This window comes from Muntiacus reevesi, chromosome 8, assembly GCF_963930625.1.
Source record: "Muntiacus reevesi chromosome 8, mMunRee1.1, whole genome shotgun sequence".
NCBI classification, from domain to species: domain Eukaryota; kingdom Metazoa; phylum Chordata; class Mammalia; order Artiodactyla; family Cervidae; genus Muntiacus; species Muntiacus reevesi.
In genome coordinates, this window is record NC_089256.1 from 18214562 (window position 1) to 18240449 (window position 25888).

Consider the following 25888-nt stretch of genomic DNA (forward strand, 5'->3'; position numbering starts at 1 on the left):
CTGTTTCCCCATCTATCTGCCATGAAGTGATGGGACCGGATGCCTTGATCTTAGTTTTCTGAATGTTGACCTTTAAGCCAACATTTTCACTCTCCTCTTTCACTTTCATCAAGCGGCTCTTTAGTTCTTCTTCACTTTCTGCCATTAAGGTAGTGTCATCTGCATATCTGAAGTTATTGATATTTCTCCCAGCAATCTTGATTCCAGCTTGCGATTCCTCCAGCCCAGCGTTTCTCATAATGTATTCTGCATATAAGTTAAGTAAGCAGGGTGACCATATACAGCCTTGACGTACTCCTTTTCCTATTTGGAACCAGTCTGTTGTTTCATGTCCAGTTCTTACTGTTGCTTCCTGACCTGTATACAGGTTTCTCAAGAGGCAGGTAAGGTGTTCTGGTATGCCCATCTCTTTCAGAATTTTCCACAGTTTATTGTGATCCACACAGTCAAATGCTTTGGCATAGTCAATAAAGCATAAATAGATATTTTTCTGGAACTCTCTTGCTTTTTTGATGATCCAGCAGATGTTGGCAACTTGATCTCTGATTCCTCTGCCTTTTCTAAACCAGCTTGAACATCTGGAAGTTCATGGTTCATGTTTTGCTGAAGCCTGGATTGGAGAGTTTTGAGCATTACTTTACTAGCGTGTGCGATGAGTGCAATTGTGTGGTAGTTGGAACATTCTTTGGCATTGTCTTTCTTTGGGATTGGAATGAAAACTGACCTTTTCCAGTCCTGTGGCTACTGCTGAGATTTCCATATTTGCTGTCATACTGACTGCAGCACTTTCACAGCATCATCTTTCAGGACTTGAAATAGCTCAACTGGAATTCCATCACCTCACTAGCTTTGCTCATAGTGATGCTTCCTAAAGCCCACTTGACTTCACATTCTAGGATGTCTGATCCTAGGTGAGTTATCACACCATTGTGATTATCTGGGTTGTGAAGATCCATGGTAGGTGATAAATAAGTAACATGTAAATGTCTATGGTTGGTGGTGAATAAAGAACATGTAAATGTCTAATAAGTCCTCACTACAACCTAGCGAGTGGAGAGGAGTTATCATCCCTACCTTAGAGATGAGTAAACTGATGGCAGGGGGAGGGAGACAGCGTGACCTGGGAATGATTACACAATTGTCTAGGGAAAGAGAGGAGATTTGAATCAAATTCTGAATGATTCCACTAGCAAATTCCTCCCAAGATCAAGGTATTTCCTCCCTTGGAGGCATGTAAGTTTTTAACCAACAACTCTATAATTTAGAAAAGGAAACTGTGCCCCACTTTGGAAAGGTAGTGAGGCAAATGCAAAATATAAATCAAGAGCATATTTAAAAGAAAAAGCAATGAAGTCGACAGCAGTAGAGTCTGGAACCTGAAGATCAAGACCTAAGGAGCAGGTTGAGGTACATGGCTCTGACCCAAGTCTGCAGGGAGACTTGTGCTTTGGACTGCTTCTCCCACTGAATACCTGAGTTCATTTTCAGGATTAGAGGAATCCCCATCAGTCTGGACACAGGGCACTGACAGGGAAGGTGGTGTACCCCCGGGATGGACACAGCGCACCTCCCCATTGCTGCTGTACTGCATGTCCCAGACACTCTGTATTTCCTCTTGAGGTGGAGTCAGCAAGTGAGGGCAGGCTGGGCAGGGAAAACAGGTGGTGGATGACTGTGCACAGACTCATGTAAGGGTCTGCATCTGAGTTAAGACAAGTTGATGTATCAAATATTTAGTATGGATTTGAAAATAAAGACTGGTGGTAGAAACTACATTTTTCTTTGTCTTGCTCCATCAACTAAAGCAGGATCTCTGACCTCCCCTTCCCTTTAAAGGCCACCCTTCAACTATTTCTTGAATTTTTCAAGCTGGTTCTTGCATATATTCACCCACATGTCATTTCTGCTACCTCTAGCTTGGGCCATGCCTCTTCCTGTGTGTCACCTCCTGCTTCTGCCTCCCCTGAAGCCCACTGAGGGCCCTTCCCCATTCTCACTGTATCAGAAGCTCATGGGAAGTATTAGCCCCCCAGACCAAAGGGAGTCATCTTCCATGGATACCTAAGATTTCAGCAACATTTTCTCTCCACTGCTACTGCTCCTGCCTTGGTACCTAGGTGCCTGAGTGTGTGGAGGCCCAGACTGTGCTCTCTAAGCTGCCAGACCACCCTGCTATGTCTGCCCTGCCATCCCCCTGCCCTCAGCCCCCAGCAGCACATACCCTGCATGTAGATACACTGAGTCTTCAGCATGCTCAAATCTGGGCCTCTTCGTGCATCTAACTCCCTCTCTTCTCCCGACCTACATATGACCCTGCTATTTTGTGAAAACTGCTCAGACAACCTTTCTACTTACAACTCCCTCCCTAGAACTCAGACATGAATCTATGGGGTTAAACTTATGGAAAATTCTGAGTGATGGTCACCAAATTCTGTGCAGCCTTGCCGAATTGTTGAAAAAACAGTTCTTTGTTTCTGGGCCCATCTTGTTGTCCTACTCTCTCTTCCCCTTAGGTTGAGTCCGCAGAAGATAGTCAGGCTCTCAGATAGACAGACGGCCACTAGTCCTGCCCACCAGCCCAGCAAAGGTGACTCCAGAGATGCAGATGGCTGAGGCCCCAGCCCTGCCGCATTCCTGTGGCTATCCCTACAGTATGTTCATTTGAGAGACTCTTCCCTCCATGCAGATGCTGCATGTGCCCATCTCCCAGGGTTAGGCTTCATCCCTGCTCTATTGGGAAGATTTCTTTCTTAACTCCTTATGCAGCCTGTCCTGCCAAACTCAGAGATCCAAATCAGAGTGTTCACATTACAAATGGAGAAACTACTTTAACTCCCATCCTAGTAACTGAATTGATGTTGGAAAGTTACTACCAAGTCTGCAGTAAGTAAAAAACAACCAAGTAATGATAAAATAATCAAAGGAGTGTGGACCCTCTTCTCATGGACATACCTCACCTAGGTCTGTCTGTGTCCACGTCACAACCACCAAATAAACAGACATTTAATACTCCTTTTAATAGATGTTTACAGTCCTGTGTAAATCATTAAACCAATTTTATGGTAAGGGTTGTCATTGAATTTTAACAAAAAAGAAGACATTTCAAGTACTAAACTATGAATGAAATTCTCCCAAATGCTTAGTCATACTCTCCTGAAATACAGTTGTGTATATTTGCCTAAAAATCCTTAAAATGACAGAGCATTGACTGATTTCCAAAAAGTTGCAGTTAGGAGACTGGTCTGGACTAAGTAATATGAAAACACAGTCTGATTCCTATATTACTGATTCTGTTAGCATTTAATTTTAATGGTCTCTATTTATTTATTTATTTTCACTTATTTTTATTAGTTGGAGACTAATTACTTTACAATATTGTAGTGGTTTTTGCCATACATTGACATGAATCAGCATGGATTTACATGTATTTCCCATCCCGATCCCCCCTTCCCACCTCCCTCCCCATCCCATCCCTCTGGGTCTTCCCAGTGCACCAGGCCTGAGCACTTGTCTCATGCATCCAACCTGGGCTGGTAGTCTGCTTCACCCTTGATAATATACTTGTTTCAATGATATTCTCTCAGAACATCCCACCCTCACCTTCTCCCACAGAGTCCCAAAGTCTGTTGTGTACATCTGTGTCTCTTTTTCTGTTTTGCATATAGGGTTAACGTTACCATCTTTTTAAAATTCACATATATGCGTTAGTATACTGTATTGGTCTTTATCTTTCTGGTTTACTTCACTCTGTATAATGGGCTCCAGTTTCATCCATCTCATTAGAATTGATTCAAATGAATTCTTTTCAATGGCTGAGTAATATTCCATTGTGTATATGTACCATAGCTTCCTTACCCATTCGTCTGCTGATGGGCATCTAGGTTGCTTCCATGTCCTGGCTATTATAAACAGTACTGCAATGAACATTGGGGTGCATGTGTCTCTTTCAGATCTAGTTTCCTCAGTGTGGATGCCCAGGAGTGGTAATGCTGGGTCATATGGCAGTTCTATTTCCAGTTTTTTAAGGAATCTCCACACTATTCTCCATAGTGGCTGTACTAGTTTGCATTCCCACCATCAGTGTAAGAGGGCTCCCTTTTCTCCACACCCTCTCCAGCATTTATTGCTTGTAGACTTTTGGATAGCAGCCATCCTGACTGGCGTGTAATGGTACCTCATTGTGGTTTTGATTTGCATTTCTCTGATAATGAGTGATATTGAGCATCTTTTCTCATGTTTGTTAGCCATCTGTATGTCTTCTTTGGAGATATGTCTGTTTAGATCTTTGGCCCATTTTTTGATTGGGTCATGACTTTTTTCTGGAATTGAGTTGCAGGAGTTGCTTGTATTTTTTTTATATTAATCCTTTTACTGTTGCTTCGTTTGCTATTATTTTCTCCCAATCTGAGGGCTGTCTTTTCGCCTTGCTTATAGGTTCCTTTGTTGTGCAAAAGCTTTTAAGTTTAATTAGGCCTCATTTGTTTATTTTTGCTTTTATTTCCAATATTTTGGGAAGTGGGTCATAGAGGATCCTGCTGTGATTTATGTCGGAGGGTGTTTGGCCTATGTTCTCCTCTAGGAGTTTTATAGTTTCTGGTCTTATGTTTAGATCTTTAATCCATTTTGAGTTTATTTTTGTGTATGGTGTTAGAAAGTGTTCTAGTTTCATTCTTTTACAAGTGGTTGACCAGTAAACAAAAGCCCAGGACCAGATGGCTTCACAGCTGAATTCTACCAAAAATTTAAAGAAGAGCTAACACCTATCTTACTCAAACTCTTCTGGAAAATTGCAGAAGAAGGCAAACTTCCAAACTCATTCTATGAGGCCACCATCACCCTAATACCAAAACTAGACAAAGATGCCACAGAAAAAAGAAAACTACAGGCCAATATCACTGATGAACATAGATGCAAAAATCCTTAACAAAATTCTAGCAAACAGAATCCAACAACATATTAAAAAGATCATACATCATGACAAAGTGGGCTTTATCCCAGGAATGCAAGGATTCTTTAATATCCGCAAGTCAATCAATGTAATACACCACATTAACAAATTGAAAGATAAAAAGCATATGATTATCTCAATAGATCCAGAGAAAGCCTTTGACAAAATTCAGCACCCATTTACGATAAAAACTCTCCAGAAAGCAGAAATAGAAGGAACATACCTCAACATAATAAAAGCTATGTATGAGAAACACACAGCAAACATTATCCTCAATGGTGAGAAGTTAAAAACATCTCCCTTAAAGTCAGGAACAAGACAAGGGTGCCCACTCTCACCACTACTATTCAACATTGTTTTGGAAGTGTTGGCCACAGCAATCAGAGCAGAAAAAGAAATAAAAGGAATCCAGATAAGAAAAGAAGAAGTAAAACTCTCGCTGTTTGCAGATGACATGATCTTCTACATAGAAAACCCTAAACACTCCACCAGAAAATTACTAGAGCTAATCAATGAATATAGTAAAGTTGCAGGATATAAAATTAACACACAGAAATCCCTTGCATTCCTATACACTAACAATGAGAAAACAGAAAGAGAAATTAAGGAAACAATGCCATTCACCATTGCAACAAAAAGAATAAAATACTTAGGAGTATATCTACCTAAAGAAACGAAAGACCTATATATAGAAAACTATAAAACACTGATGAAAGAAATCAAAGAGGACACAAATAGATGGAGAAATGTTCCGTGTTCATGGATTGGAAGCATCAATATAGTGAAAACGAGTGTACTACCCAAAGCAGTCTATAGATTCAGTACAATCCCTATCAAGCTACCAACGGTATTTTTCACAGAACTAGAACAAATAATTTCACAATTTGTATGGAAATACAAAAAATCTCGAATAGCCAAAGTAATCTTGAGAAAGAAGAATGGAACTGGAGGAATCAACCTGCCTGACTTCAGTCTCTACTACAAAGCCACAGTCATCAGGACAGTATGGGATTGGCACAAAGACAGAAATATAGATCAATGGAACAAAATAGAAAGCACAGAGATGAATCCATGCACCTATGGACACTTTATCTTGACAAAGGAGGCAAGAATATATGATGGAGAAAAGATAATCTCTTTAACAAGTGGTGCTGGGAAAACTGGTCAACCACTTGTAAAAGAATGAAGCTAGAACACTTTCTAACATCATATGCAAAAATAATCTCAAAATGGATTAAAGATCTAAACATAAGACCAGAAACTATAAAACTCCTAGAGGAAAACATAGGCAAAACACTCTCCGACATATATCACAGCAGGATCCTCTATGACCCACCTCCCAGAGTAATGGGAATGAAAGCAAAAATAAACAAATGGGACCTAATTAAACTTAGAAGCTTTTGCACAAGGAAGGAAACTATAAGCAAGGGGAAAAGACAGCCTTCAGAATGGGAGAAAATAATAACAAATGAAGCAACTGACAAACAATTAATCTCAAAAATATACAAGCAACTCCTGCAGCTCAATTCCAGAAAAATAAACAACCCAATCAAAAAAAATGGGCCAAAGAACAAACAGGGATTTCTCCAAAGACATACAGATGGCTAACAAACACATGAAACATCACTCATTATCAGAGAAACGCAAATCAAAACCACAATGAGGTACCATCTCACGCCAGTCAGAATGGGTGTTATCCAAAAACACTACAAGCAATAAACGCTGGAGAGGGTGTGGAGAAAAGGGAACCCTCTTACACTGTTGGTGGGAATGCAAACTAGTACAGCCACTATGGAGAATTGTGTGGAGATTCCTTAAAAAACTGGGAATAGAACTGCCATATGATCCAGCAATCCCACTGCTGGGCATGCACACCAAGGAAACTAGAATTAAAAGAGACACGTAAAAAAAAAAGAGAGAGAGAGAGACACGTGTACTCCACTGTTTATCACAGCACTGTTTGTAATATCCAGGACATGGAAGTAACCTAGATGTCTTAGCAGACGAATGAATAAGAAAGCTATAATACATATATACAATGGAGTATTACTCAGCCATTAAAAAGAACACATTTGAGTCAGTTCTAACGAGGTGGATGAAAGTGGAGCCTGTTATACAGAGCGAAGTAAGTCAGAAAGAAAAATACCAACACCGTATACTAACACACATATATGGAATTTAGAAACATAGTACTGATAAGCCTATATGCTAGACAGCAAAAGAGACACAGATGTATAGAACAGTCTTTTGGACTCTGTGGGAGAAGGCGAGGGTAGGATGATCTGAGAGAATAGCATTGAAACATGTATATTATCATGTGTGAAACAGATCACCAGTCCAGGTTTGATGCATGAGACAGGATGCTCAGGGCTGGCGCACTGGGATGACCCAGAGGGATAGCATGGGGAGGGAGGTGGGGGGGGTTCAAGATGGGGAACACATGTACACCCATGGCTGATTCATGTCAATGTATGGCAAAAACCACTACAATATTGTAAAGTAATTAGCCTCCAGTTTAAAAAAAATTTTTTTTAATTTAAAAAGAAAGGAATAAAAAAGGAAGAAGAAAAGCCTGCCATTGAAAAGGCACCTGGCATGAGTATATTATGAAGCTATGTTGTGTAATGAAAAGGACCCTGGATATGGAGAAATAAACCCAGGTCCACAGGCTAATTCAATTCTTGAGAATAGGCCACTTTTAGTTGTGTTATTGCATTTTAGCAACATCACCTGTGAAAATGGACCTGCCATGTCATGATGCTCTTGTGAGGATCACCATGAGAAGATTAATAATTGAATTTCAATTGTTCAAGGGGTGTAAAGATACCTTGCAAATACAATAAAGGCAGTAGTGTTACATTAATCAGATAGTTAATAATTTTATAAGTTTAATATGATCATCTCAGACTTTGGAACAGAAAATTGCAAAAGGAATAAAGGACTTCCCTGCTGGTCCAGTGGTTAAGAATCCTCCTGGCAATGCAGGGGACACAAGTTTGATCTCTGGTCTGAGAAGATCCCACTTGCCTCAGGGCAACTAAACCTGTGCCACAACTACTGAGCCCACCCTCTACAGCCCACATGCCACAATTACCAAAGCCACCACAATAAGCCTGCCCACCACAACTAGAGAGTAACTCCCACTCACCATAACTAAAGAAAGACTGCACATAACAGCAAAGATTCAGCATAGCCAAAATAAATAACTATTTCAAAACATATTACCTAGTTTAATCATATCATCTCTTTTAATAAAAATTAACCAGTTGATTTTGATACCTTCCCTTTGCAGTGTGGCAACTGGACCGATTTGAGAACTGCCATCCACTTAACTTAAGGAGAAAGACCTTTTTCATGAACTCATCACAGATTTATCTGAGTTCTTGCTAGTGACCAAGAACTTAGCTAAATCTGATAGAAAGCTCAGTACTCAGAAGTTTCCTTCAAGCCGTGGATATAGACCAGTGGTGACCATGTAGCCAGAGACATGTCAAAGCACATATAAACAGATTGCACTGGAAGCTTTGGGGATGGTATAACCAAGGAGCCTAGAGAAAGTCAACAGTGAACCCTACTTTACCTGGACAAATGACAGGTTACAATGTTAAACATATGTAAAAATTTAAAAAGCAAGGGAAGAAGAATAGATTCCATTTTACTATAAGGACTCTGCAGTGATGAGCTTCAGTTATGTAGTTTCATAAACACAGTTTGGGTAGCTAACTTGTCCTGGCCTTCCAGGAAATGAATCACATTCAGATCCCAAGAGCTTTGATCTCAAAGCCAGTTGTAGTTTAAACACCAAAATATTCCATAACAGTAGATGACTTCTCTCTGTGTCTAAACTTCCTATCTGTAAAGTGGAGATGACAATAATAGTGTACCACTAATGGTGTTACTGTGAAGATTAAGTATCAGAGCTTAGAACAATGCCCAGGACAAAGTTAAGGGTTCAACAGACATTGGCATATCAGTGCAAGAGGACCAATTGTCACTGAAAACTCACATGAATTTATGAATGTCAAGGCAGAAGGTGAGGGGAAATGCGTAGGTCAGATTAACCAGAGAAACAGAACCAGTGGATGATAGACATTAATAGATTTATTGCAAGGAACTGGCTTATGCTGTTGTGGGGGGCTAGCTGCACAAGTCTGAAATCCCTAGAGCAGCCCCTCAGGAAGGTCAGACTGGTACCCTCCAGTGGAACTAAAGTTAAGTTATGATCCCAAGGCAAAATTTCTCCTCCCTCAGGGAAGCCTCATTCTGCTCTTAAGGCTTTCAACCGATTATATCAGACCCACCCAGATTGTTGAGGAAAATCTCTATTTGAGATTCTTTGACAGCTTTATTTAGTTGACATATAAAGAATTATACATATTTAATCATATGATTTTATGAATTTGGACCTGTGAAACCATCACCAGAATCAAGGTAACAGACAGATCCTACACATCCCAATGTTTCTTTATGTCTTTTTGGCTTGTTTCGTGATATAAACATGTGACATGAGATCTATACTCTTAACAAGTTTTGAAGTGCACAGCACTATGTTATAAGCCATAGGCACAGTGCTGTACAGCAGGTCTCTAGAGCTAATTAACTTGAGTGACTAAAACTTTGTACACACTACAATAGCACCCAATTTCCCCCACCACTCAGCAGCCTCTACTGTATTATCTGCTTCTATGAGTTTGACTGTTATAGATGCCTCATAAAAGTGGAATCAGGCACTATCATCCATCAGTAACTGGCTTATTTCAGTTAACATAATGTCCATCCGTGTTACAAATGGCAAGATTTTCTTCTTTAAGGCTGAATAATACTCTTTAAAAATTTTTTTTTAATTACAAAACTATGGTAACACATTTACAAGTGACTTGGAAAATATAGAAAAAAGTTACATATAGCTCCACTATATAATTATTTTTAAGTAGATAAATTAAGATTTTTAGCTATAGTTTCAATATCAAACTCTCAAAAATTAATAGACTCAATACAGAAAAGTAGAAGGATATAGTAGATCTGAAAAGCACTATGAACCAGTTGAACATAAGAGTTATATAATTTTCACACAACAGCAGTATACAAATTCTACTCTAGTTCTTATAGACTATAAACCAGGAGACACAGGAACACATCCAGGGACATAAAACAAAGTGCAAAACTTTCATGGTTTAAAGGTATTGAAATTATACAGAATCTGTTCTATTACTGTGGAATTATGTTAGAAATCAATATCATAAGATACTTGAGAATAACCCACATATTTTCAAGTACAATGTGACATTTACCAAGAAAGACCTTGACTTAGCTATTGAAAGCCTCAATAAATTTAAAAGACTGAAAAGACACAGAGGGTGATTGCAGAGAAGAAAGCTTATAAATGAGGAACTAATATCAATATTAGAAATTAATATCAAAGATACTTTTAAAAAAACACCATGCTCATTAGAATCACATCTGGAGCTTTGGAAGAAAAAAAAAAATACCTGGGCACTTGCATTTTTCAAAAAATTCCAAGATAATTCTAATGTGCATCTGGATTTTTAAAAGTGACTACAGGTTTTTCTATTAAATGATACTTTTATTGATATAGAAGTCTATTATTTTCTGTTGACCAATCGTGATAGTTACAAAATCACAGTATTAAAAAATGCTTATCAGTTTTCACAATCAATAATATGAGAAAAAATAAGAGATAATTACAATTCTGAGCCATAATGGAAGCATGATTAACCTAACAATATAAAATGGTGGCGATGTTTAGTTGCTAAGTCGTGTCCAACTCTTGTGACCCCCTGGACTGCAGCCTTCCAGGCTACTCTGCCCATAGGATTTTCCAGGCAGGGACACTGGAATGGGTTACATTTCCTTCTCCAACAACATAAAATAATTTCATACAATTTAGGGGGTTAAGGAGAGTGATATGATAAGTAGAAATGCATACATATACATGTTTTCATCCACGTGGCCCATCTAGGTATTTTGGTTGGTGCATTTAATCCATTTACATTTAAGGTAATTATCAATATGTAAGGTCCTATTACTATTTTCTTAATTGTTCAGAGTTTACTTTTATAGGTCATTTCCTTCTCTTGTTTACTTTTATAGGTCTACTTCTTAGAGAAGTTCTATCACGATTGGTGATAAAGCTGGTTTGGTGGTGCCAAATTCTCTTAACTTTGGCTTGTCTGTAAAGCCTTTAGTTTCTCTTGTCAAATCAGAATAAGAGTCTTGCTGGGTAAAGTATTTTTGGTTGTAGGTTCTTCCCTTTCATCCCTTTAAGTATATCATACTATTCTCTTCTGGCTTGTAGAGCTTCTACTGAGAAATCAGCTGATAAACTTGTGGGAGTTCCTTTGTATGTTATTTTATCATTTTCCCTTGTTTTTAATATTTTATCTCTGTCTTTAATTTTGGCAATTTGATTACAATGTGTCTTGGTATATTCCTCCTTGGGTTTATCCTGCCTGAGACACTCTGCATTTCTTGGGGTTGGTTGACTATTTCCTCTCCCATGTTAGGGAAGTTTTCAACTACTATCACTTCAAATATTTTCTCAGGTCTTTTCTCCCTCTCTTCTCCTCCTGGGACCCCTATAATGCAGATATTGATGTATTTAATGTTGTCCCAGAGGTCTCTTAAGACTGTCTACAGTCTTTTTTCTTTCATTCCTTTTTCTATATTCTGTTTTGTGGCAGTGATTTCTACCATTCTGTCTTCCAAGTAACATATCCATTCTTCTGCCTCAATTATTCTGCTACTGATTCCTTCCAGAGTATTGTTCATCTGTCTGTTTGTTCTTTGGTTCTTCTAAGTCTTTGATAAACACTCCTTGCATCTTCTCTATTCTTTTTCCAAGATTCTGGATCATTTTCACTATCATTTTTCTGATTTTCTTTTCTGGAAGGTTGCCTATCTTTACTTCATTTAGTTGTTTTTCTGATGCTTTATCTTGTCCCTTCATCTGGGAAATAATCTGTTGCTTTTTCATTTTGATTAACTTTCTGTGATGTGGTTTTCTTCTGGTAAAAGGAAAATTGTAATTCTTGCTTCTTCTATCTGTCCTTTGGTGGATGAGGCTAAGGGCCTTGTGTAAGCTTCCTGATGGGAGGACCTAGTGGTAGGGAAAATTGGGTCTTGCTCTGGTGGGTAGGGCAATGCTCAGTAAAACTTCAATCTGGTTGTCTGCTGATGGGTGGGGCTGTACTCCTTCCCTGTTAGTTGTTTTGCCTGAGGTGACCCAACCCTGAGGTCTACAGGCTCTATGGTAGAGTTAATGGTGACCTCTAAGAGGGCTTATGCCAAGGGGCACCTCCCAGAGCTGCTGCTGCCAGTGCCCCCATCCCCACAGTGAGCCACCACTGATGCATGCCTCCACAGAAGACTCTACAACCCTAGAAGGTAGGTCTGGTTTAGTCTCCTGTGGGTTCACTACTCCGTTCCCCTGGGACCTGGTGCACATAAGATTTTGTTTATGCCCCTCAAAAGTGGAATCTCTGTTTCCCTTGGTCCTTTGAAAGGTCTGTAATCAAATCCCACTGGCCTTCAAAGTCAGATTCTCTGGGGACTCCTAGCCTCTTTGCCAGATCTCTAGGCTGGGAAGCCAGAGGTGGGGCTCAGAACCCTCACAACAGTGGGAGAACTTTTTTGGTATTATTGTTCTACAGTTTGTAGGTTACCTACTCAGCATACTTGGGATTTGATTTTACCATGATTGCACCCCCTCCTACCATCTCACTGCAGTTTCTCCTTTGTCTTTGGACACGGGGTATCTTTTCTGGTGGGTTCCAGCATCCTTCTGTCAATAGTTGTTCAAAAGTTGCAATTTTGGTGCTTTCACAGGAGCAGATGAGTGCACATCCTTCTATTCTGCCATCTTGAGTCAATCTCTAAGGCTAAATAATATTCTATTGTACAGGTATACCACATTTTCTTTAGTTATACATGGGTTGTTATCATATCTTAGCTGTCATGAATAATGCTGCTGAAGTTAGCTTGGGAATGAAGGTATCTTTTTGAGATCTTGACTTCAGTTCTTTGAATATATACACAAAAATGAGATTGTTGGATCACATAGTGGTTCTATTTTTAATTTTTTAAGGAACTACCACTGTACTCTTTTCCTTGGATGCTGCATTGTTTTATATTCCCACCAACAGTTACAATGGCTTGAATTTTTCCATATCTTTGTCAACAATTGTTATCTTTTGCATAACAGTTATCCTAATAAATATGAGGTTGTATCTCATTGTCATTTTGGTTTGCATTTCCTAATAGTTAATGACTGTGAGCATATTTTCATCTACCTGTTGGCCATTTGTATATCTTCTTTGGAGAAACATGTTCAAGTTCTTTGTCAATTTTTAAATCAGGTTATTGGGGAATTTTTTGGTAATGAGTTGTAGGATTTCCTTATATATTTTGGAAATTAATCCCTTATTAGACATACAGTTTGAAAATATCTTCTCCCATTCTGTAGGATGACTTTTCACTTTATTGATGGTTTCCTTTGCTATGCAGAAGATTTTTATAGTTCCTGTAGGAGTTTGATGTAGTCTCACTTGTCTATTTTTGCTTTTGTTGCGTGTGCTTTTGGTATCATAGCCAAGAAATCATTGCCTAGGCAAACATCAAGAATATTTTCCCCCCTGTTTTTTTTTTTCTAGGAGTTTTACAGTTTCAAGTCTCATGATTAAGCCTTCAATCCATTTTGAGTTGATTTTTATGTATGATGTAAGGTAGGGATTCAATTTCATTTTTTTGGCATGGGGATATTCAATTTTCAAAAAATCACCTCTTAAAGGGACTACATTTTCCCCACTGTGTATTTATGACACCTTATCAAATATCAGCTGACCATATATGCATGACTATTTCTGGGCTATCTATTCTGTTCCATTGGCCTACAGATCTGTCTTTATGGGAGTACCATGATGTTTTAATTCCTATGGCTTTGTAATATATTTTGAAATCAGGAAGTGACATCTTCAGCCTCATTCTTTCTCTCGATTGCTTTAGCAATTCTGTGTCGACAGAATTAAACAACTTTTCATGGTAAAAATGCTCAAAAAATTAGAGATTACTTCAACATAATAAAGGCTGCATATGACAAGCCCACAGCTAATATCTTACTCAACTGTGAAAATGTTAAAGCTTTTTCTCCAAGATTAGAAATGAGACAAGAATGCCTGCTCTTGCCCCTTCTTTTCAACATAATGCTGAAAGTCCATGTCAGAGCAACTGGACAAGAACAAGAAATAAAATCCATCTTTTCACTTTCTATATGTCTAGTCAAGTCTTTAATCTCTCTAAGCCTGTGACCAATGTGGAGTCTAAGATGGCTGAGTAGAAGGACATGCACTCATCTTCTCCTGTGAGAACTCCAAAATTAAAACTCACTGCTGAACAACCATCAACAGGAGACTGTTGGATCCCACCAAAAAAGATACCCCACACCCAAGGGCAAAGGAGAAGCCCCAGCAAGATGGAAGGAGGGGTGAAATCACATTGAAAATCAAACCCCATATGCACCAGAGATGCTCAGAGGGCTCAAACAAAACCTTGTGTGCACCAGGACCCAGAGACCCCACAACGACTGAGCCAGAAATATGTTTGAGTGTCTCCCGTGGAACTACAGGTCAGCAGCGGCTTGACACAGCGGCAAGGGCTCTGACCTGGTCACACATCCTGTGGCATAAGCCCTCTTGGAGGAAGTCACCATTAACCCCACCACAGAGCCACCGAGCAGATGGCCCACAAACTGCAGAACAATTATATGAAAGAAATTCTCTCACTGTTAAGAAAGTTCTAAGACCCACAACAGATTTCGCCACCTGGGGATCTGGCAAAGGGACTGAGAACCCCTAGCGAATTTGACTTTGGAGGTCACTGGGATTTGATTACAGAACTTATACAGGACTGGGGAAACAGACTCTTGGAGAGCACAAAAAAACCTTGTGTACACCAGGACCCAGGAGGGAGGAGCAGTGACCCTACAAGAGATTGAGCCAGACTTGCCTGTGAGGGTCCAGGAGTCTCTGGCGTGGGTTGGCAGTGGTCTGCTGCAGGGTTGGGGCACTGAGTGTGGCAGTACATGTATGGAATCTTTTGAAGGAGGTCACCATTATCGTGGTAACTTCCACCATAGTTTGGTCTCAGGTCAAACAACAGGGAGGGAACACAGGCCCAACCATCAACAGAAAATTGGATTAAAGATTTACTGAGCATGGCCCTGCCCATCAGAACAAGACTCTATACCCTATAGTCAGTCTCTCCCAAAGGGAAGCTCTCCCAACAGGAACAGAATGATCTCTGTTCATTTCCAAGTCAAGTCATTCAATATTGCAGTAATCCAAGTCTATGCCCATCAGTAATGCTGACAGTTCTATGAAGACCTACAAGACCTTCTAGAATTAACACCCCCAAAAGATGTCCGTTTCATCACAAAGGACTGGAATGCAAAAATAGGAAGTCAAGAGACACCTGGAGTAAAAGGCAAATTTGGCCGTGGGATAAAAAATGAAGCAGGCCAAAGCCTAATGGAGTTTTACCAAGAGAACACACTGATCATAGCAAACACCCTCTTCCAACATCACAAGAGAAGACTCTACACAAGGACCTCACCAGATGGTCAATATTGAAATCAGTTTGATTATATTCTTTGCAGCCAAAGATGGAGAAGCTCTATACATCAGCAAAAAAAAGACCAGGAGCTGACTGTGGCTGAGATCATGAACTCTTTATTGTAAAATTCAGACTTGACTTGAAGGAAGTAGGGAAAACCACTAAATCATTCAGATATGATGTAAATCAAATCCCTTACAATTATACAGTGGAAGTGACAAATAGATTCAAGGAATTATATCTGATAGACAGTGCCTGAAGGACTATGGGTGGAGGTTGATAACTTTGTGTAGGAGGTAGTAATCAAGACCATCCGCAAGAAAAAAGAAATGGAAAAAGCCAAAATGGTTGTCTGAGGAGGCCTTACAAATAGCTGAGAAAAGAAGAGGAGCTAAAGGCAAAGGAGAAAAGGAAAGATATACCCATTTGAATGCAGAGTTCCAAAGAATAGCAAGGATAGTTAAGAAAGCCTTCATAAGTGATCAATGCAAAGAAACAGAGGAAAACAATAGACTGGGAAAGACTAGAGATCTCTTCCAGAAAAGTAGAGATACAAAAGGAATATTTCATGCAAAGATGGGCTCAATAAAGGACAGAAATGGTATGGACCTAACAAAAGCAGAAGATATGAAGAAGAGGTGGCAAGAATACACACAAGAACTATACAAAAAAGATCATGACCCAGATAACCGCCATGGTGTGATCACTCACCTAGAACCAGACATCCTGGAATGCAAAGTCAAGTGGACCTTAGGAAGCACCACTACCGAAAAAGCTAGAGGATGTGATGGAATTCTAGTTGAGTTATTTCAAATCCTAAAAGATGATACTGGTAAAGTGCTGCACTTAATATGTCAGCAAATTTGGAAAACTCAGCAGTGGCCACAGAAGTGGAAAAGGTCGGTTTTCATTCCAATCCCAAATAAAGACAATGCCAAAGAATGTTCAAACTACCACACAATTGCATTCATCTCACACGCTAGTAAAGTAATGCTCAAAATTCTCCAAGCCAGGCTTCAGCAATATGTGAACTGTGAACTTCCAGATGTTCAAGCTGGTTTAGAAAAGGCAGAGGAATCAGAGATCAAATTGCCAACATCTGCTGGATCATCGAAAAAGCAAGAGAGTTCCAGAAAAGCATCTATTTCTGCTTTATTTATTTATTTTATGCCAAAGCCTTTGACTGTGTGGATGACAATAAACTGTGGAAAATTCTACAAGGAACGGAAATACCAGACCACCTTACAGGACTTCTGAGTAATCTGTATGTAGGTCAAGAAGGAATAGTTAGAACCAGACATGGAACAACAGACTGGTTCCAAATTGGGAAAGGAGTACATCAAGGCTGTATATTGTCACCCTGCTTATTTAGCTTATATGCAGAGTATATCATGTGAAATGTCAGACTGGGTGAAACACAAACTGGAATCAAGATTTTGGGGAGAAATACCAATAACCTCAGATATGCACATGACACCACCCTTATGGCAGAAAGTGAAGAGGACCTAAAGAGCCTCTTGAAAGAGAAGTGAAAGTGAAAGAGAAGAGTGGAAAAGCTGGCTTAAAACTCAGCATTCAAAAAACTAAGATCATGACATCTGGTCCCATCACTTCATGGCAAATAGATGGGGAAACAGTGGAAACAGTGAGAGATTTTATTTTTGAAGGCTCCAAAATGACTGCAGATGGTGACTGCAGCCATAAAATTAAAAGGGGCTTGCTCCTTGAAAAAAAAAGCTATGACCAACCTAGTCAACATGTTAAAAAGTGGAAACATTACTTTGCCGACAAAGGTCCATCTAGTTAAATCTATGGGTTTTCCAATGGTCATGTGTGGATGTGAGAGTTGGACTATAAAGAAAGTTGAGCACTGAAGAATTGATGCTTTTGAGAGTCCCTTGGACTGCAAAGAGATCCAAACAGTCCATCCTAAAGGAAATCAGTCCTGAATATTCTTTGGAAGGACTGATGCTGAAGCTGAAACTCCAATCCTTTGGCCCTTGATGCAAAGAACTGACTCCTTGAAAAGACCCTGATGCTGGGAAAGATTGAAGGCAGGAAGAGAAAGAGACTACAGAGGATGAGATGGTTGGATGGCATCACCAACTTGATACATGTGAGTTTGAGCAAGCTTTGGGAGTTAGTGATGGACAGGGAAGCCTGACCTGCTCAGTCCATGGGGTCACAAAAAGTCAGACATGACTGAGTGACTGAAGTGAACTGAACTGAACCCTGTGACTGATATCTGTAAATGATAACAATAATATTGTCACTTGAAGATTAATGTACAGGATTAGAGACCATAAAAACGAATTGCTTGGGTTCATATGAAATGATCAGTTAGATCAAACTCTAAAGTTTAACTTCTGTTCATTCAAAGATTACCTATTGTTAGATATGTAGTTTAGAAAACTTACTTCACCTATCTGTGCCTTGGTTTCCTCATCTGTAAAATGGGCATAATGAAAATTGTTCTGGGTAATACGTGAATATGGGTAAAGTATTCAGAACAGTTTCTGGCACATAGTAAGCACTATATGTGTTGTAATTATTGTAATTTGATGTTTTGTGACCGGGTGGAAATTAGGTAGGTAGGAAACCTGGACTCCATCTCCATCCTGTACTGGATGAACTTGTAGGAGTCACTTCCCTTCTCTTTCATTAATTTCCTTCCTGGTAAACAAGGGCATTGATAAGACCATCTATCAAGCTTAGACATTTTAAGATGATAAACTCCACTGTGAGCTTAAGAACTCGAGAAGACCTCCTGGCTTGTAGATAGTTTTGAGCTGCTACTCTCTCACCAGTCTGTCAAGGTTTCCTTATTGATTTACAACAAGAACCCTGCCTCTGTCTCAACTTTTCTGCAGAGCAGTTGATCTGTTTACTCTTCACCAAGATGCATTCCTCTGTCAGTTGCATCAGAGCTGTCATATAAGCCAGCTTCATGGCAGGGAGAGAGAGGAAAATAGTGTTTTTATGTTTATGCCTCACTGTGTCTTCCTTCCTCTGGGATCCCTTCTGAAAAAGGTCAAAACAGAATTCTGCAACTGCCCTGATGAGAAATGACACTGATTGAAGAAGCAGAGTCTATGTAAGCAGTTGTGCCCGCCCAACGAGGCAGGGCCTGGAGCCCTGCTGGGCCTGACTCATCCTCCACCCCATGGGGGTTCTGCCCCTAAAGAGAGCAAACGTCTTGAACGTTAAGGCAGCAGATGGAAGAAGGGCAGTAACTAACGGAAGCATGATTGGAAACCTAAGACAGGGCAGAGAAGAAGTGATAGTTTTACTTCAGATTCAGTGACAAACCAAAGTATTATATACATTCTCTCCTGCTTTGCCTATATTCTTCTTTGTTTGTTTTTGTTTTTGTTTCATTTATTTATATTAGTTGGAGGCTAATTACTTTACAATATTGTAGTGGTTTTTGCCATACATTGATATGAATCAGCCATGGATTTACATGTGTTCCCCATCCTGAACCCCCCCCCCACCTCCCTCCCCACCCCATCCCTCTGGGTCATCCTAGTGCACCAGCCCTGAGCACTTGTCTCAAACATCCAGCCTGGACTGGTGATCTGTTTCACACTTGATAATATACATGTTTCAAAGCTATTCTCTCAGATAATTGCTTTACAATGACGTGTCAGTTTCTGCTATACAACAAAGTGAAATCAGCCGTAAGTATACATATATCTCCACCCTCTTGGACCTCTGCCCTCCCTACCCCACCCACCTAGGTCATCACAGAACACAAGGCTGAGGTCCCTGTGCTATATACACAGCAGCTTCCCACTAGCTAGCTATTTTACACATGGTAGTGTATACATATGTCAATCCTACTCTCCTGTTTTTCCTGTATCTTAGGGAAGAGTTAAAAAGAAACACAGTAAGACACAAGGGAGTGTAGAATAGTCTGCTTTCTCTTCTCTTCACTTACTGGTTTTGACCCCTTTGCATTTTTATCTGCTTCTCCCCAAGACAGAAGACTGGGTATCTGGCCAACAGACTCAGGTGTCCCAGGGCTGAATTCACTCCTGGGCAAAGTTAAGAGCCTAAAAGAAAGAGCCCCAGGAACACACTTCCTTCTCTTTCTGTGTCCAAGCTGGACAAGCTTTCCTTTGCTTCTGGCTCCAGGCAATGACTGTGTGAGTGCCAGGGTCAGTGGGCAGGAGCTGACAGAGAGAGAGAAAAACCCCTGTGGTGAGTAGCTGAGATCAGTGGACAAGTGTTTGACAGTGTGCGGTTCACAGAGCGCTTCCTGAGTGATGTTACCCACTGGATGGAGGTTGATAAATCCACTGTGACAGAAAATAAATGAGTAGGAATAAATTTGAAAGAAAAGAAAGTGAAAGTTGCTCAGTCGTGTCTGACTCTTTGCGACCTCAAGGACTATACAGTCCATGGAATTCTCCAGGCCAGAATACTGGAGTGGGTAGCCTTTCCCGTCTCCAGGAGATCTTCCCAACCCAGGGGTTGAATCCAGGTCTTCTGCGTTGCATGCAGATTCTTTACCATCTGAGCCACAAGGGAAGCCCAGGAATAAGTTTAGCGGGGAGATTATGTTTTGTTTGGGGCAGTGTTTCATTTTAGGTCTGTGCAGTGTCCCACAGAGTCAGAAAATATATTCACACATCAAGTTTGCCAGGAAGGAATGACCAGCATGTTCTTCATTCCAAGAAAAAGCCAGGATGCCCCATGTACCCCAATATTCCAGGGAAAACCTCTGAGGTAAATGTCTCATTTACTCCCTTGAGCTTACCTGAGGTCTGGGGTTCCTGATTGCAAATCCCTGGTTTAAGATGTAGAAGTGATATTTGAAGTGCTTGAGATCCTAGTCCAACCTCCACACTAGAAAATATGGGGACTCCCTCTTTATCTAAGAGCATGTGACCAAGCAAAGGGGTGGCTATTGATTAAACCTGCATTACTCTGCAAAGTGTTACTTGGGACCCCAGAAGATAGCATTAGCACTATTAGATGGAGCCCTCCTGTTGGAAGGTCGTGTCTTAACTGGTGGATCCCTGCTTTTTAACCAATGTAACTCACCTCTGTTTTTCACTCATTTTTTGCTTGGGTATAATTAATGATTTCACTTTTTGGCTCTCTTACTCATTTTTGTTAGCATCGCTCTTTTGCCTGCAGGAAAAAAAGAAAAAGAACATGTGATTCATATGATCAAATCATTGCTGCCACTGTGGAAGCTACAGGCATGAACTCAGGCACCTGGTTCCACCTGCAAACCACAGAGGCTCCGCTGTGGGAAAAGCAATAGAGTTGGAGTCAGGATACCTACTTTCAAATCCCAGACTTTTCATTCACTGCGTGGTACCTTTGGCAAGTCACTTATCTCCTTTAGGTCTTACTGGCCTTATCTGAAAAATGGGCAAATTATTAGTCACTGTTGCAGAACAGGGCTTCTGGAGATCATAGCAAAAATGCTAAGTAAAGCCAGTGGAAACCAAAGGCATACATCATCCCACAGGCTGCGATCTTAGGCTTTTGACCCAGAAAGTTTTCATTGTCTTCAGCTGCTGTGGACACATTCTTAAGTTTAAAAAAAAAAACAAAAACCTTCTTTTCTATTGCAGTGCATAGTATGGGACTGGGACTCCAATGGCAAACACGACTTCATTGGAGAATTCACTTCAACCTTCAAGGAGATGAGAGGAGCAATGGAAGGCAAACAGGTACGTGGTGAGCACCCTGTGGTATTTCTCCAAGACTCGCCTGTCACGGTGCCTCGTTAGCACCCAGACAGAGCAGCTAGAGGTGAAATATTAGTGTATAATTAAATGAGGCCAGGAGGGAGCATGGAGGGATCCAAAACCCAGGTTCTAGTGCCAACCCAGCCTGCAGCAAATAGTGTGACTTTGGATAGGACCCTGCCCATTGTGAAACCATTCCTCCACTGGCAAAGTGGAGAAGTCAAATAAGGATGGTTCAAATATTCTTTAGCTGTGTAGCCCTGGACAGGTTACTGAGTCTCTCTGTGCCTCAGCTTTCTCACTTAAAAAAATTAAGGTGATAATGGTACCTACCTGTGAAGACTAAATGAGATAATTCATGATTTGCATTTGGCAGGATATCTGGCACTTACAAAATATGTACTATTGCTATTATCTAGTATCAGTACTCTTTCCAGATCTACATTTCCATAACCTGATAGCATTAATTACACATTTAATGCTTTGGATAAATTGATTCCTTCAAGTTTGAATTTTGGGCACCAGATTTTCATCTAGTCTCACCATTTCATTCTTATGCTCTTGATACCAAGACACAAATCTGAACACTACCACATACCACAGGGGCACATAGGGATTTCATTGCATCATGCAGAAGCCTGCCCCTTCTCTGTGTATCTTTCAGGCATCTGTACTTTGATAGATACATACATGCATCTATTATTTAGTTGCTGTCATCTGGACCCTGACCATGTAACTTCTGCTGTGACCTGTTCAGGGTTCGCCTGCTCAGCTTCAGCTACAGAACCTGAATCTCTTTGCTTGAGAGCTTTTTCTGGCTGCTGAATCCTGCTCTGCACCTGCCAACAGCAGGCTGAATGTGTCGGGGAAGATGTACGTATTTCAGACAGCTGCCCTCAAAAACTAGCTAGTGGTAAGCAGAATATAACAGCCCATCTCTATTGCCCTTCAGGCGGCAGAACTCTGAGGTGTGCTCTGAGCAGCTGCCCACAGCTCACCATCAGGGAGTGGCCCTGGCTGACAATGGCATCCCTGACTTGATCACACACTCCTTTTTGGCTGCTTCCCTCTCCCAGTTCCCCACTCTTCTACTGTTGTTTCCTGGAAATACCGACTAGATGAATTGTTCTTGTTGTTGTTGTGCAGTTGCTAAGTCATATGTGACTCTTTGTGACCCCATGGATGGCAGCAGCAGCACACCAGGCTCCTCTGTCTTCCACTATCTCCTGGAGCTTGCTCAAATTCATGTCTATTGAGTCGGTGATGCTATCTAACCATCTCATCTTCTGCCACCACTTTCTCCTTTTGCCTTCAATCTTTCCCAACATCAAAGTCTTTTCCAGTGAATCAGCTCTTCATATCAGGTGGCCAAAGTACTGAAGCTTCAGCTTCAGTACCAGTCTTTCCAATGAACATTCAGGGTTGATTTCCTTCAGGATTGACTGGTTTGATCTCCTTGTCATCCAAGGAACTCTCAAGAGTCTTCTCCAGTACCACAAACCAAAAGCACCTATTCTTCGGGGCTCAACCCCTTCTTTATGGTCCAGCTCTCACATCTATTTATGACTACTGGATAAACAATAGTTTTGACTATATTGACCTTTGTTGGCAAAGTGGTGTTTCAGCTTTTTAATACACAGTCTAGGTTTGTCATAACTTTCCTTACAAGGAGCAAGCATCATTTAATTTCATAGGTACAGTCACCATCCACAGTGATTTTGGAGACCAAGAAAATGAAATCTGTCACTGTCTCTACTTTTCCCCTTCTATTTGCCATGAAGTGATGAGACCAGATGCCATGATCTTCATTTTTGAACGTTGAGTTCTAAACCAGCTTTTTCACTCTCCTCTTTCACCTTCATCAAAAGGCTCTTTAGTTCCTCTTCACTTTTGATCACTAGAGTGATATCATCTGCATATCTTGGGTTGTTGATATTTCTCCTGGCAGTCTTGATTACAGCTTGTAATTCATCTAGCCCAGCATTTCACATGATGTACTCTGCATGTAAGTGAAATAAGCAGGGTGACAATATACAGCCTTGTCATACTCCCTTCCCAGTTCTGAACCAGTCCATTGTTCCATGTCCAGTTTGAACTGTGCTTCTTGACCCACACACAGGTTTCTCAGGAGACAGATAAGGTGGTCTGGTTCTCCTATCTCTTTAAGAACTTCCATAGTTTGTTGTGGTTCACACATTCAAAGGTTTTAGCACAGTCAATGAAGCAGAAGTAACTGTTTTTTGGGAACTCCCTTGCTTCCCCCAAGATCCAATGAATGTTGGCAATTTGATCTCTACTCTTCTTCAAAACCCAGATTGTATATCTGGAAATTATCAGTTCACATACTGCTGAAGCCTAACTTGAAGAATTTTGAGCTTAACTTTGTTAGCATGTCAAATCACAATTTTGTGTTAGTTTGAACATTCTTTGACATTGACCTCCTTTGGGATTGGAATGAAAGCTGACCTTTTCCAGTCCTATAGCCACTGCTGAGTTTTTCCAAATTTGCTGGCATATTGAGTACAACACTTTAACAGCATCATCTTTTAGGATTTTAAATAGCTCAACTACTTGAACTTAAATCTTTGCTTCAGCATTAGCTTCTGGAAAAACTCAAACCAAGATACCTGCCATCCTTACTCTGGGACCATGAGACCCATAGACCAGAAAAGAATGATAGCAAAGAAAGACTTTTTCTGTAAGAGATAAGACTGTGCCTGGTCTGCTCAGAATTATTGCTTAGGGAAAATGTCCCAACTCATTGTTCAAGTCTCTCCTTTCAGATATTACGTCAACATATAACCAGCCTGGATGGACATAAATTAATATCCTTTAGGATCAGAGGCTTAATCAGAATCAGACCATTTGTTGAATACCTTCCATTGGCCTGAGAAGTCAAGGGCAGTTCTCCACATAGCTTCCACAACCCACTCTATATACTGTTGTACACCCAGCATTGCAAGAAATTTTTCAGATACACAGAGGCCTTCACCCATGAGCAGGCTTTCTGAGTTTCAGGACTATAATTAAAACCAACAGTAAGCTATAAATAAAGTGACTCGCCAAATAACTAGGAATTTATCCACAGATGTTGTTGGTTCTTTGAATGCACAAGACAAGGCCCCTTTGAGTTAATAAATTAATGACAGTTATCCACATCTCCCTCTGGAGTTTTAAATAGTTATACAGTTTTGCCTTGTTCTCCTTTCCAAAGAGAAATAAACAAACCAATAAACATGGGAAATATTACATCTTTAGAATGCTGGGAACATATTAAAAGTAAGATTATACCATACATCAAAATGGAAACATACTGAAGTCTGATGTTTTAAAACAAACAAGAAAGAGTCTTTAAGTGCCTCTGAGGAAATGAATCATATGTTCTTGTTCAGGCATTAAGATGTGTCCAAATCTCTGCAACCCCAAGGACTGCAGCATGCCAGGCTTCCCAGTCTTTCACTATCTCCCTGAGTTTGTTCAAGCTCATGTCCATTTAGTCAGTGATGCCATCAAACCATCTCATCTTCTGTCATTCCCTTTTCCTCCTGACCTCAATCCTTCCCAGTATCAGAGTGTTTTCCAATGAGTTGACTCTTCGCATCAGGTGGCTAAAGTACTGGAGATTCAGCTTCAGTATCAGTCCTTCAAATGAATATTCAGGGTTGATTTCCCTCAGGATTGACTGGTTTGATCTCCTTGCTGCCCAAGGGACTCTCAGAAGTCTTTTCCAACACCACAATTTGAAAGCATCAATTCTTCAGCACTCAGCCCCTTCTCTATGGTCCAACTCATGAGATGTGAATCTGTACGTGACTACTGGAAAAACCATAGCTTTTACTATGTGGACCCTTGTTGGCAAAGTGATGTCTCTCCTTTTTTAATACGCTGTCTAGGTTTGAACTGTGGTGTTGGAGAAGACTCTTGACAGTCCCTTTGACTGCAATGAAATCCAACCAGTCCATCCTAAAGAAAATCAGTTCTGAATATTCATTGTAAGGACTGATGCTGAAGATGAATCTCTAATACTTTGGCCACCTGATGTGAAGAACTGACTCACTGGAAAAGACCCTGATGCTGGAAAAGACTGAAGACGGGAGGAGAAGGGGACGACATAGGATGAGATGGTTGGATGGCATCACCGACTCAATGGACATGAGTTTGAGCAAGCTCCAGGAGTTGGTAATGGATAGGGAAGCTTGGCGTGCTGCAGTCCATGGGATCGCAAAGAGTCGGACATGACTGATCAACTGAACTGAACTGAACTAGATTTGTCATATCTTTTCTTCAAAGGAGCAAGCATCATTTAATTTCATGGCTCAGTCATGGTATCCACTGATTTTGGAGCCTAGGAAGAGGAAATCTGCCAGTGGTTCTACACTTTTCCCCTTCTATTAGCCATGAAGTGATGACTGGATGCCATGAATTAGTCTTTTCAATATTGAGTTTTAAGCCAGCTTTTCACTCTCCTCTTTCACCCTCATCAAGAGGCCCTTTAATTCCTCTTTGCTTTCTGCCATTAGAGTGCTATCATCTGCATATCTGAGGTTGTTGATATTTCTCCTGGGAATCTTGATTCCAGCTTGTGCTTCATCTAGCCCAGCATTTT

The 25888-nt window shown here is 40.5% G+C and overlaps 1 protein-coding gene across 1 annotated transcript in view; it reads left to right on the forward strand.

The window, feature by feature from the left end:
- The window catches only part of CPNE4 (copine 4), a 653986-nt gene that overhangs the window by 579763 nt on the left and 48335 nt on the right, over positions 1 to 25888 (forward strand). The window contains exon 8 of the mRNA XM_065942642.1: positions 21166 to 21264. Coding sequence (XP_065798714.1) covers positions 21166 to 21264 — 99 coding nt within the window. The remainder of the gene's footprint in view (positions 1 to 21165; positions 21265 to 25888) is intronic.